The sequence below is a fragment of the Gorilla gorilla genome, chromosome 13, assembly GCF_029281585.2.
Source record: "Gorilla gorilla gorilla isolate KB3781 chromosome 13, NHGRI_mGorGor1-v2.1_pri, whole genome shotgun sequence".
NCBI classification, from domain to species: domain Eukaryota; kingdom Metazoa; phylum Chordata; class Mammalia; order Primates; family Hominidae; genus Gorilla; species Gorilla gorilla.
In genome coordinates, this window is record NC_073237.2 from 70,996,360 (window position 1) to 71,010,161 (window position 13,802).

Here is a 13,802-nt window from a genome sequence, read left to right on the forward strand (position 1 = left end):
TAGTAGAGACGGGGTTTCACCCTGTTAGCCAGGATGGTCTTGATCTCCTGACCTTGTGATCCGCCCGCCTTGGCCTCCCGACGTGCTGGGATTACAGGTGTGAGCCACCACTCCCGGCTAAAAATAATTTTAAAAAAGAATACCAGGATATAAAACTAGACTGTACTCACCATTTTTGCAATCATGGTCACATATGGACCTGCATGTTGATTCACAGCAAAGAAGTCCAGGAGCCGTGAGAACCAGAATATGATGTCTATGCAGTAGATCAGTCTTCCCGCTGTGTGAAAAGGAGGGTCACCCCATCGAAGGACGAAGCCAACTGAAAACAGGCCAATGGCCACAGTTTCTGTTAAGTTCCAGTACTCACTAATCCATACCTTCACCTTTTGAGTAAACTTCCCAGGTTCTGAAATACAGATCTAAAAGAAGGAAGAAGGAAACTTTAAAAAGGAGGTACAACCAAAGAATCCCATCAATATGATCTTCTTAAATACACAAACCATTCACTGAAAGAGTAATCTAAAACCTGCCAAACCTTAAATCACTCGCGGATTTCAGAGACTTAAGTTATCATCAGTAATGAATTATTTAAACAATGCTATACAGATATAATTTAAGTCATTTGATAATGCCAGATTGTCACTTGAAACTCCAACTAGAAGTCAAAAAAAATAGAAAGCACTTTTTCTAGCTTTCAATAATCCTGAAATAGCATGAGAAAACACCAAGACATTTTAAAACTCAATACTGCAGGCTGGGCGCGGTGGCTCATGCCTGTAATCCCAGCACTTTGGGAGGCTGAAGCGGGTGGATCACAGAGGTCAGATCGAGATCATCTTGGCTAAAACGGTGAAACCCCATCTCTACTAAAAACACAAAAAATTAGCCGGGCGTGGTTGCGGGTGCCTGTAGTCCCAGCTACTCGGTAGGCTGAGGCAGGAGAATGGCATGAACCCGGGAGGCGGAGCTTGCAGTGAGCCGAAATTGCACCACCGCACTCCAGCCTGGGTGACAGAGCGAGGCTCTGTCTCAAAATAAATAAATAAATAAATAAAACTCAATACTGCAGTGGATCTGTATAGCTACGATTTCATTTCAGGAGGCACAGCAGGGTGCAAAGAACACTGGATGGAGCAAGGAATCCTGTAATCCAGTCCGACTACTGCTATTTAGCGAGTTGTTGACAAACTACTAAGTATATGATATTGGGCCGGGTGCAGTGGCTCATGTCTGTAATCCCAACACTTTGGGAGGCCGAGGCAGGTGGATCACTTGAGGTCAGGAGTTCGAGACCAGCCTGGCCAACATGATGAAACCCCGTCTCTACTAAAAATACAAAAATTAGGCTGGGTGCAGTGGCTCACGCCTGTAATCCCGACACTTTGGGAGGCCGAGGCAGGTGGATCACTTGAGGTCAGGAGTTCAAGACCAGCCTGGCCAACATGGTGAAACCCTGTCTCTGCTAAAAATACAAAAATTAGCTGGGTGTGGTGGCAAGCACCTGTAATCCCAGCTACTCCAGAGGCTAAGGCAGGAGAATTGCTTGAACCTGGGAGGCAGAGGTTGCAGTGAGCCGAGATCTCACCACTGTACTCCAGCCTGGGTGACAGAGCAAGACTCTGTCTCAAAAGAAAAAAAAAAAGAAAAAAAAAGAATGTGATATTGGAACTCACTAAGATAAGAAAATACCCCTGAAACATCGTATCAGACAAACAGAAATGTAAAATAGTACACCGATTTTCCCTGAAGCATTAAAAAAATGGTACAATTCAGATAACTATCTGTTTCTCTCCTGATTTTCTATAATCTATAAACTCCGCATAGGAATTAGCAGGCAACATAGGTATAATTACAAAGAAGTATATAATGTTGGTTATATTACCTCTAGGACAAAACAAATATAGGTAAATACACAGACACAGAGACATACATTGACATCTAAAACAGTCTAAGTCACAAATATTTATGATTACAGTTATAACTGATAGGAATGCTAGTTTTTGGTTTTGTTTTTGTTTTTGTTTGAGACAGAGTCTCGCTCTGTCACACAGGCTGGAGTGCAGTGGCGCGATCTTGGCTCAATGCAACCTCCACCTCCTGGATTCAAGTAATTCTCCTGCCTTAGCCTCCCAAGTAGCTGGGATTACAGGTGCGTGCCACCACGCCCGGCTAATTTTTTGTATTTTTAGTAGAGACGGGGTTTCACCATGTTAACCAAGATGGTCTCGGTCTCCTGACCTCGTGATTTGCCTGCCTCGGCCTCCCAAAGTGCTGGGATTACAGGCATAAGCCACCACGCCTGGCCCCTCCCTTTTTTTTTTAAAGTAACTCATTACGAACTAGAAATTTTTAAAAGTTTTGTTTTTTTGCTTCTTGGACTATTTGCCTCAGAGAGATTTCCAGCTTCAATTCTCAAAGTGTTTGGTAGGAGCTTTCAAAAGCTATAAACATATTCCTTACATATTGCACAACTTCAGCCATTTATGCCACTCATTAGATGAAATTGATAATATGAAAATAATGCTAGGCAACAAAAATCAACCCCACCAAACAAAAACAAACAAACAAAAAAACTTGGGGAAATCAAATAGTTGGAGGGTTTAATACAATTCTATGGCATCATCTATCCTTCAGGATTAGTAAACACACCAAGATATCCACTTCAAAAATAACTGCTTCCAAAGTGCACCAACCAGCAGAAAGCAGCTGACAAGGATAAAGGGCTGGAATAAAGGATTCTCCCCCAAATAACCTTTATGCAGCATGTAAGTCAAGGTCAGTGTGTCCTGTCTTCCCCCACCCTTGACATGTCCATTTTCATCACCAGAGCCAAGGAGTCTTTTAGCAGACACCTACAAAAGCTAAGGACATATGCAAAAGATAAAGGTAGATGGCATAACTCACCTCCCTGACCACCTCAATAGCATTGGTGAAGATGTAAATGCTAACAAGCCACTCCTGCACGCTGGGCTGGGGCTGCATCTCCACCAACACGGTGTAAGTGAACAGCATGAGGAATGCCAAATACGCCATCTGTGAGGGGGACACACATTCCCCAGATGTGAGTGAGAGCAAGCATGGAGCATGCCAAGGAGACGCAGATGGAGCAGAAACCCAGGCATGAACTTCAACATGATAACACGAACACAGAACTAGGACCACCTTCGGGTTATTGATGACCTACTATCAAGGAAAGTACAACAATCCATGGTGTTCTAGTCTAGGATTTAGAGGCAGGAATGAAATCACTGTTCTCAGATGCATGGAAGGACACATTGTGTCGTTCTGCTGGCTCGTGACTGGCATGTCCAGGACCCTGCACATCCAACAGGGGCACTGGCAAGCTAACAGCAAGCCCACGAGGAATCACAGGTCTTACCCTCCATCTTAAACACAGAAAGAAAACATGTGTGAAGCATGCCAGATCCACAGTGGCAATAGATGCTTATTTTCAAATACAATGAACTGTGGCATTTACCACTGCTGGGAGTTCTATTTTATGTTGACTAAAATACTCTGTTTAATAGAAAAGTTGTGTCCAACTGTGAGCCCTTTTAATTAAGGACCGTTTGTCAATATTTATATCTTCAGCACTCAGCACTCAGCACTCTGCTTGACACATGATAGACATTCAGTAAATGTTTGTCTAATTAGTGTGTATATATATGTATGCCTAGATTTCCAAAGTTTTGAAAGAATTAAGACATAGTGATCACACATATAGATACATAGTGATTAATAGCTTTGCAATCTTACCTAATATTCTTATCTTCTTAAGATATAGTCCCAGAAGCAGAATATCTGTCCATGCACATTGAAAACTGTGACAAATATTACTAAATTTTCTGACAGAAGGGCTTTACCAAATTACACTATTATCAACAATGTATGAGACTGCAGTCCTCTAAATAGCCTCAGAGACAACACCCAGTGCTCACTGATCAATACTTGCATTTAAAAACCTTGTATCGGCTGGATGCGGTGGCTCATGCCTATAATCCCAGCCCTTTGGGAGGCCAAGGCGGGTGGATCACCCGAGGTTAGGAGTTCGAGACCAGCCTGGCCAACATGGTGAAACCCCGTCTCTACTAAAAATACAAAAAATTAGCTGGGCATGGCGGTGCGCACCTGTAATCCCAGTTAGGAGGTTGAGGCAAGAGCATCTCTTGAACCCAGAAGGCCGTGCAGTGAGCCGAGATCGCACCATTGCACTCCAGCCTGGGTGACAGAGCAAGACTCCATCTCAAAAAAAAAAAAAAAAAAGAAAATCAGTTGAGAGAAAAATGTGTGTGTATGTGTGTGTGTGTGTGTATTCATTCTCACAAGTCATATTATTTTAACCTTGATTCCTATTTCTCATACATTTTTATCTACCTAAATGGATAAGTCTGCACAGATAACATAGAGAATAGCTTAAACCATTTCTAACTATGTAAGAATGGTATTATTGGCAATAGGTGGTCTTTTAGGCAGTCATAATGGATATTAGTGCCTATGATTTAAGGAAGTGTAGAAGAGAAGCATATAAGAAAGTAAAGGTAAATTTCAATAATTCTATATTTCTCTTGGTCTATATCTCAAAGTCTGAGTTTTTTTGATGACTCCTTAGGGACACACTTTAAGTTAATTTGTTCTTTCAAGCAACTTAAAAGTTTTTTGTCATTGGTTTCAGCATGATTAGACAATTTACTCCTTAACTTTTACTCTGAGGTTCAGACCTTAGCCCATTTGTCTGTATATATTTTATTATTTGTATTTTGTTATCTCCTTATACTGATTCCTTATACTGGACTCATTTATGTACATTAATGGTCTCCCCTACATAACTGTAAGCTGTTTGAGGTCAGTATTGATGTTTGGCAACGTCGTCTTCTCACCGCCCCTCTGCTGCCTAGTATACTATGTCTTAAAGACAGCAGTTAGGTCTCAATAAAATCGAATTGAATGACCTGAATCTTAGGTTACCCTCAGCCATAACTTTCTTTCTATATAGTGTGCAACTATACGAATCTGGAAGATTTATAAGCAAAAGACTACAAACATATTCGATAAGTAGATATTCAGATTGAGAAAGCAGCACAATTCCTCTACTTGAGAACAGGTTGGATTCCTAAAGGCTATGTTAAGTCCACTTACTCTTTAGCCCAAAGTGGCATCACACAAAGGCTACAAGCAACCAAAGTACTCACACCTAGGTAAAATTAAGCACTAAACACTCTGGACATTGGCAGTATTGCTTCTGACTCTTTTTGTTTCTTTCCAATTATTAAAAACACCATGGTGGGCAGATCTGGCTGGTTTTGTGCTATTGCTTAGCTTTGTTCCTGTTTCTTAAAGCTCCTGAGCTAGAAATTTCCAAGGGAAGAAATGCCTAAATACGCTTTTCCCAATGGTATGACTATGGTTAAAACTCTCCCAGCACTCCTGTCAGAGTCTTTCGTATATGTTGTTGCGCATTACAAAAATAGCAAAACCTCATTGTTTGAAAACAGATGTGATTTTTGGAAACAGATAAAAATCATACACAGCTACATACTTATTCAATAAGTATAGGAAATAAGTGTGTGGTTGGCCAGGTAAATATTTGGAAATACAACACATTTAGATAAATATCCTTTTATAGTCACACTTCAAATGTTTTAGATATACAAATTCTTGGCCATGAGCTATTTAAGTATAGATAAGCATTAGGAAAATAAATGCTATGGGAGCACATGTTCTCAGATCTCCTGAGGGCTGTGTCACGGAAAAAAATATTTAAAAAAAAAGAAAAGAAAATTCTATGAAATAAATGTGAAAAGCACCAAACACATCTAAAGCACAGCTCATGCTTTCTCTGTAGCTCTACTATCCATAATAGATTTAGTATTTGTTCACACAGTTCAGCTTCTAAAATTTTTCATTTTCTCTCTATATTTATAAACATATACTACTGAAGGCAAACAAAACAAACACTTGCATCATTTTCTACCTATATAACACATTCCTACAAACAAAAAGCTGATTCAATTGCTGATTTTCCTTTTTTGGAGATGGGGTATCGCTCTGTCGCCCAGGCTGGAGTGCAGCGGCGCGATCTCGGCTCACTGCAGGCTCCGCCCCCTGGGGTTCTCGCCATTCTCCTGCCTCAGCCTCCCGAGTAGCTGGGACTACAGGCGCCCACCATCACGCCCGGCTAATTTTTTTGTATTTTTAGTAGAGACGGGGTTTCACCATGTTAGCCAGGATGGTCTCGATCTCCTGACCTCGTGATCCGCCCGCCTCGGCCTCCCAAAGTGCTGAAATTACAGGCGTGAGCCACCTCGCCCGGCCTCAATTGCTGATTTTCTAAGAAGAATCCACCCACCTATTGCTTAATTCTACAACCACTGCTATTAATTTGGTTGTTCCACAAATCTTTGAATGCTCAGTCTCCCTTCAAATGGTGAGGTTTTACCACTTTTGTGGAATGTGCAACAACATATTTGAGGGACTCTGATAGGAGCACCGAGAGAGTTTTAACCACAGTCACACTGTTAAGAAAAGAATATTCCAGTGTTTCTTTCCGTGGAAATTTCTAGCTCAGGAGTTTTTAGAGACAAGAGCAAACCTAAGCAACAGGGCAAAGCCAGCTAGATCTTCCCACAATAACAGTGTTAACTCTTAGCACTCAAAGAGAGAAGAAAATGCTTGTTCTCAAACTCCAAAAAGTAGGTGAGCTCCACCCTAACTTCTCCCTGCCTTCCTCCAGTCCTCTTTGCTACCTACTTTGTCATGCCCTCACTTTTTTTTAACTAGGTTTCTACATTTTTATTGCAAAGTGGCAAATCAGGCATATTATCAACATCATCACTAGCTATCAATCATCATTAATCCGACATATATTGTTGTAATGAGACCAACCGTATAAAACCAAAACTTGACGATTGGAGCACTGTAGAACTCATAGACTTTCCTGGTCCACGGAAGGTGTTGGTGCCCACTTTCCAAACCAAAATGCTGATTTTCATCCAGTTTCTCATCATGGCCCCTTTCCAAATCATACTCTTTCTATAAAATAAACAATCATTTTCTTGTCAGCAGCTTAACTAAAATAGTGACAAGCATGAACATCCAAAAAATATCATAAATAATATATTAGAAATTAATTGGCTGGGGGTGGTGGCTCACACCTGTAATCCCAGCACTTTGGGAGGCCAAGGTGGGCAGATCACCTGAGGTCAGGAGTTCGAGACCAGCCTGGCCAGCATGGAGAAACCCTGCCTCTACTAAAAATATAAAAATGAGTAGAGTGTGGTGGCACATATCTGTAATCCCAACTACTTGGGAGGCTGAGGCAAAAGAATCGCTTGAACCCGGGAGGCAGAGGTTACAGTGAGCCAATATCATGCAACCGCACTCCAGCCTGGGTGACAGAGTGAGACTCTGTCTCAAAAAATAATAATAATAATAATTGGGCACCCACATGCCAAATTATAATCTTACCTTTGAAGGGTGAGAAAACTGCATGTACTGTATAAATTATTGACCAGTTAAAACACATGAAGTATTTCTGAAATGCAAGCTGACTCTGTAGTAATCAAACCCAAAGTAACAATAGTTCCAAGGATTTAAAAATTGGTCCCTGTTCCCAATATCCTTTTTTTTTGAGATGAAGTCTTGCTCTTGTCGCCCAGGCTGGAGTGCAATGGCGTGGTCTCGGCTCCCTGCAACCAACCTCCGCCTCCCAGGTTCAAGAGATTCTCATACCTCAGCCTCCCAAGTAGCTGGGCTTACAGTCACCCGCCACCACACCTGGCTAATTTTTGTATGTTTTTAAATTTTGGAACCTAAGGATACTCATAAAATCCCTGTGAAATCAGTAATGAACAATACAATTATTTCCTTAACACAGAAGAAATTGAGCATACATTGATGATGCATGGCCATTCCTTGTCATAGGAAATTCAGGCACTGCATTCGTTTTAGGATTCTGACCTTCGATAGCATCCCCACTGATTTATAGCAGAGGGTCTGTTTGCCTGCAGTTCATGTGCTCTCTGAGCTTCCAGAGTTCCTTGAACACCCTGCAACCATGTGCAAGTATTTGTGTTGTACATGCATTTTTCTGGGGAAAGAATCAGATTTTTCATCAACTACCAAAAAGGTATGTGTCAGTCCAAGAGAATTAACTCATGTAGAGAATTAGCAATGAGTATATGTAAGGCAGAGCAGGAGTTGCCTGAATGTGACTACACAAACACCCACGCAGAATGAGCTTTGAAAAGAGGAAGGAAAGGAAGAGAAAAGAAAAGAGAAAAAGGAGAAGAAAAGACAAGACAAGAAAAGAAGCACTTATAGCCTGGCTACCTTTAAGCAGCAGCAATGTAAGGGTAGCAAAAGGAAAGCAAAAGTGATATCACTCTACTGTATAGATTTCTAGGTGGTTTTAGTTTTTTAATAGGAAATACATGTAATTTTTAATTTTTTTAAAGTAATATTAAAAGAAAAGAATGTTCTCTGCTGCCTCTCAAACTAGTCCATTCTTGCAACGTAGCCACAAAAGTTATCTCTTTAATGTCAGACCTGCAAGATTAGCAAAATTTTTTAAGCCAAGGAATGAATCAAATTTTGCTTGAGTTGTCCATATAATTGCAGAAAAATGTGACTTTTAAGGCCTCGGGCATCTAGATGGGTTATCAACAGTGCCTAATTAATTATTCAGTCATTTATTTCACTTTGGGCAGTGAGATTAGGATTGACTTAGAAATGTAGGAATTGGCCCAGTTCCTAGCAGGTTTGAACCAGCCTAGAATTAAAATGGTGTAAAACCAATTAGAAAAGTCATCATTTATGAGCTTTTAATGACATCAACACCACATCAGAAAGACCCCAGAAAGCAATTTAAGTAATGACTTTATTATTAAATAACTTCTCTTATTATTTTTCTAGGAGTGTTTCATTAGCTCTTAATTGCTCTTGACAGTTTGGAGTGGATTATAAAGTGCTGATCGGGCCTGTCTCTGAGTTGAATTCAAACACACCAATTGCTATGATGAAGACAACCTGAGAACGTAAATTCAGATTTTTTTTTTACTGAGAAGAAGGTAAAGACAAAAACATATGACTTGAATAACTTTTATTATATATATATAGCTCCCCTCACCCCCCACGCCCCCTGACCACCCCACACTCTTTTTTTCTCTCTAATTGTAATCTCATACACAGATTAAAATTATGACTACAACAATAAGTCTTCCCCCCATATCTGTTTTGCAGTCATCTTTCCCACTTAATTATGCTCTGATAGAATAGATTATGTTATACAACTTTCTTAGTATTATTTCACTGTGATTTATCAACCTGTCTAAGACCAAGCTCATCTTTCCCCTTCCGAACCCACTCCTTCTCCAGTTATCCTTGTGTCCCTTCAAGACGGCCTTGTTTAAAAGACCCTCTTCCTCTCCATGTCCATTGCTACTGACTCTCGTTAAAGGACTTATTGTTTCTCACCTGGATGGCTACCCTGGCCTACCCTGCTTCCAGCCAGTCTTCTTGCTAAACCATCCTATGCCCTGGAAGCAGAATAATTTCTCTAATAGTCAGATCATCTCACTACTCTGGCATACACATTCACTGGCTGTCCGTAACCTACAGAATAAAAATCATACTCCTTCACAGGATATACAAGATTCTACATGATCTAGCCTCAATCTCCTTTCCAGCCATTCCTACAAGTACTCCCAGCTTGTCACATAACCTTCATAACCTAGATTCCAGCTGAACCATACCACTTGCGATGCTTTACATATACCTTGCCACTTCCCAACTCCATGACCCTGTTGATAGTCTCCTTCTCACTGATATGCACTTTTCCCTCACCACATCATCAAGTTGAGCTCAAACACCAACCCAATCATAAAACTGTCACTAACCCCTAATCCTTACCTACTGACTCCTAATGGGAAGAGTCTTCTTCTGCTGTTGGTTAACCCATTCTGCCATCTTACTGTAATTTAGTCCTAAGAAAACTCATGTCATCACAGGTCATGTTTTCAAGAGGTTATCAGCTAAAAAGATCTAAATTTCACATGGCAAAGTTATTCTGCCTGTAGAAATTTCAGTAAGGAGTTTTATAAAACCTCAGTGAGTAAATGCAGTATTTGATGCTATACAGCTTCAGCTCCAGAATAATGGCTTTCCTTCTCTAATTACCAGAAGTGCCTTCTTTATATTCATTATTACCCACTATTACCATAAGAAGACAACACAGTGACACTCTAAAGAGCATCTAAGTATCACCTGCCTTCAGTTTCCTGCCACAATACATAATGCAAATTATGTTCCTCAACTAATAAATTGCATTGCTTAATCAGTGTTATGAAATCTTATCTACCCCATCAAAAGTGCTGCCTCCACCCCTTACACCATGCCTAGCAAAATTCTAAAAACATAGCAGCTTATTAATAATTACTGCTTAAGTTAAATTCAAAGGCAAAAGAAATATTGTTGTTATGATTATAAGCCATTTATAGTGAACAGACTTGAAACACTTTTTCAATATCTGTTTTAATTGAACAATGGTGAGATATTGTGGATATTCTGTCTGATTATAAGCCCCACAGTTGAAAAGGCTGCATCTGCCTTAATTAATTCAGTGTCCACAGAACCTCTAGCACATGTAAAGTGGCCACTAATGAGTCATTGAATTAATAAATTGGTATATGGCTATGTCCAAACCACGTCTTTCATTTTGGCTTTGAAGTAGAAATAGAATATTTTGCTTAATTGTATACGGGGCTTAATTAGGTCTATTGTACATAGTATACCTGACCATAGCATAATATGATTAACATTAAGTGAACTAAATGCTTGATTGGTCAGAGGCATTTTAAAATAATGTATAACCCCAGGACCATATGTCATCACGGGCCTGAAATAGAGGCAACATAACTTTTGTTTAATAGATGGCTATATAAGTAAACTTTAAGGATGTGTATATTTGCGTGCAGTCAATACAATGAAAATTCAGTTCATTATGATTTTGCACTAACCACAGAAGCACTTTCTTTGGAACTGCTGGCATTCTGGTCACTGTAATACCACATAAATTGGAAGTCCTGGGACTGGGGAACATGTGACATCTCAGCTTTGCTTTTAAATTCCAGTGTCAAAATGGTGGGTGGTAAAATAATGCTTATAATAATCTGTAAAAGAAAAAAAAGCAAAACAAAGTAGCAGGGACTACAAAAGCACATACTAGACAAATAACGAAATTAAGAATTTCAGTGTATATAAAATGCCAGACCCATCCCAGTCAATTTTCATCCCATTTCTATAAATAATTTTTTGACTCAGCAACTTCAGTTCTAGTGTTTCTCTCAGAAATACTCATGAGTACAAGCATTTGCGGATAAGAATGTTCATTGCAGGACTATTTGTAAAAGCAAAACACTGGTGTCAACCTAAATGTCTATCTAGAGAGGGACTGCTGGTCTGGAATAACCTAATAGTGGAATACTGTGCAACCATTAAAAAGACCAAGGCAATGTTGAATATAATGAAAAGGCAGCCACGCTATATTGTTAAGTGAAAAGATCAAATTACAGTTACCTCTTGGTGTCCAAAGGGGATTGGTGCCAGGACACCCCTGACCCCCGACCCCAAGGATACCAAAATCTGAGGCTGCTCAAGTCCCTGTCATAAAATGGTGTTGTATTTCCATATAACCTATGCACATCCTACCCTATACTTTAAAGCATCTCTAAATTACTTATAATACCTAATACAATGTAAATGCTATATAAATAGTTGTACTGTATTGATTTTTCATTTGTATAACTTTTATTGTATTGTTATTTATTTGGGGGTGTTTTTCCAAATATTTTTTATCTGAAGTTGATTAAATCTGCAGATGTGGAACCCATGGATATGAAGAGCCAACTGTATAGAAGAACATAGAGTGATCCCATTTTTGTTAAAAAATAAAATTAAAAATCTTAGCTATTTATATGCATATAAATATGCATTTAAAAGTTTAAAAATATGTATACTACACTGTAATTATTTATCTCTAGGAGTAGCAGGACAGGGCAGTGACAAGTATTATTTTTCAATGAGCACACTGCTTTAATAATATTTTAAAGCCATTAAGTAGCTATTACCACATAAAACACATTAAAATTTGTTGATATTATAAAATCAAGAATCTAAAACTATACCATCACCTTCTGTTAGATCCATCTCCCATCCCACACGTATCTTTTCTCTACTAGTAAAACACAAGGAGGGTATAGATCCAGACATCCACAAGTTTTTTTCATTATATTGCTATTATTCATTAATTACTAACAGTCGTTTAAAAAAAATTTTTAAGTTCAACTTGTAATGGCCTTCCAAGGTAAAGAGTTTAAAAGATTTACTAAATGCTCTGATATCAACTTGATGAACACTACTTCTTTCAAGCTAAAAGTAGGCCTTAGTATTCTGGTATTCAGTGACGAAAAAGAAGATTTAAATTGACTAGTTGGCATTCATTATTAAGTATGGTAAACCGAAGTCATATCCTTGTCAACCTTCTTTTTTTTTTTCATGATGAAATTATCTTTTGTCATCCTGTTTTAAAGCTTGATCTCCTATGAAGATTCTCTGGACTTTCTCCAGTTCTAATAGGATTTTATTTGTGTGTTTGTTTTTTGTCCAGATGTACAACCCAAAATACTGCAATCTTCTAGGTCTGGAAAAATCGCAGTTACCATGCCCAGTGGTAATATTGTACTAATTAATCTCTAGACAACTTCCTGAAGAGGCCCCACATTCTGTTGCCCTTGTGCATTGCAGAACAGCTGGCTAATGAAATAGTATTTGACAACATCAGTATCCCATCTCTAAGGGATTTGATGGAGCATTACAATGAGTTTTCCCATCCACATCTCTCTACATGGTTTTCCTACAGTATTCTTCTACTTGGAATTAGCCTAGCCAGGACATCTCACAATTATTTGCAAATGTGTTTCTAAAACTCACCAACCAAGCACTGATAAAGTAGCATCTAAACACTGGAGAAGAATGTTTACTGCAGCTTAGACACTTTAAGTAGCTAACTCAGCCTTTTTTATTATTAACTCACTCTATGTTTTGGGGCAAAACATTTAGTCTTACTTCACAAGTCTCCTTTTTGGTATGAAGTATATGAAGAACAAGAATTCATTAAGTTCTCAGAAATAAGGATTTCTAGTAAACTAGAGTATATACAGGACAGAAACATGAGGAAAAGTATTTCTCAAACTACCAGCTATCTATATCTTATCTCACTCCCTGAACGTTGAACTTATGTAGCTAGAGGTGAACCCGTTCACATCTCTGATTCCTCAGTTCCAAGGGTGCAATCAAAGCAAATCATTGCAGAACTTCTGAAAACAATTATTGTTTCTGATATTTTCTTTAAAAGGATTTATGTTGAGATCCTTTTTGGTTGACATTTCTCTTGTTTCTATAATTTCATCAGTGGAAAAATAGTCATGTTTGGGACACATCATATTTTTAAGAACTCTAGGAAAAATAAAATTAAAATATAAAATACAGACTTATGTAGTTCTTAATAGTCACTCTTTATCTCCTTTTATTTATTTGGTTTCATAAGTATATGTACTCCTTAAGCTTGTCCATAACCTAAAGCCTTTAGACTTAGGTTTGATGTCAAAGATTAAATGTCTTTAGCAGTCAACTAAATTATTCTTGATAATTTAAGATAATAGATGAGGCTGAGAAATTTGAGATGGTTAGTCATATGAACAAATGTATTGGACGGCAGCCTTATGAAACAGTCACTTATTCTCTCA

At 38.8% G+C, this 13,802-nt stretch overlaps 1 protein-coding gene across 1 annotated transcript in view; it reads right to left on the reverse strand.

Annotated features, from left to right (window-relative positions):
• The window catches only part of TRPM6 (transient receptor potential cation channel subfamily M member 6), a 165,530-nt gene that overhangs the window by 63,253 nt on the left and 88,475 nt on the right, over window positions 1–13,802 (reverse strand). The window contains exons 18-21 of the mRNA XM_019034278.4: window positions 11,016–11,168; window positions 6,886–7,032; window positions 2,908–3,036; window positions 171–422 (exon numbers count right to left, since the gene is read on the reverse strand). Coding sequence (XP_018889823.3) covers window positions 171–422; window positions 2,908–3,036; window positions 6,886–7,032; window positions 11,016–11,168 — 681 coding nt within the window. The remainder of the gene's footprint in view (window positions 1–170; window positions 423–2,907; window positions 3,037–6,885; window positions 7,033–11,015; window positions 11,169–13,802) is intronic.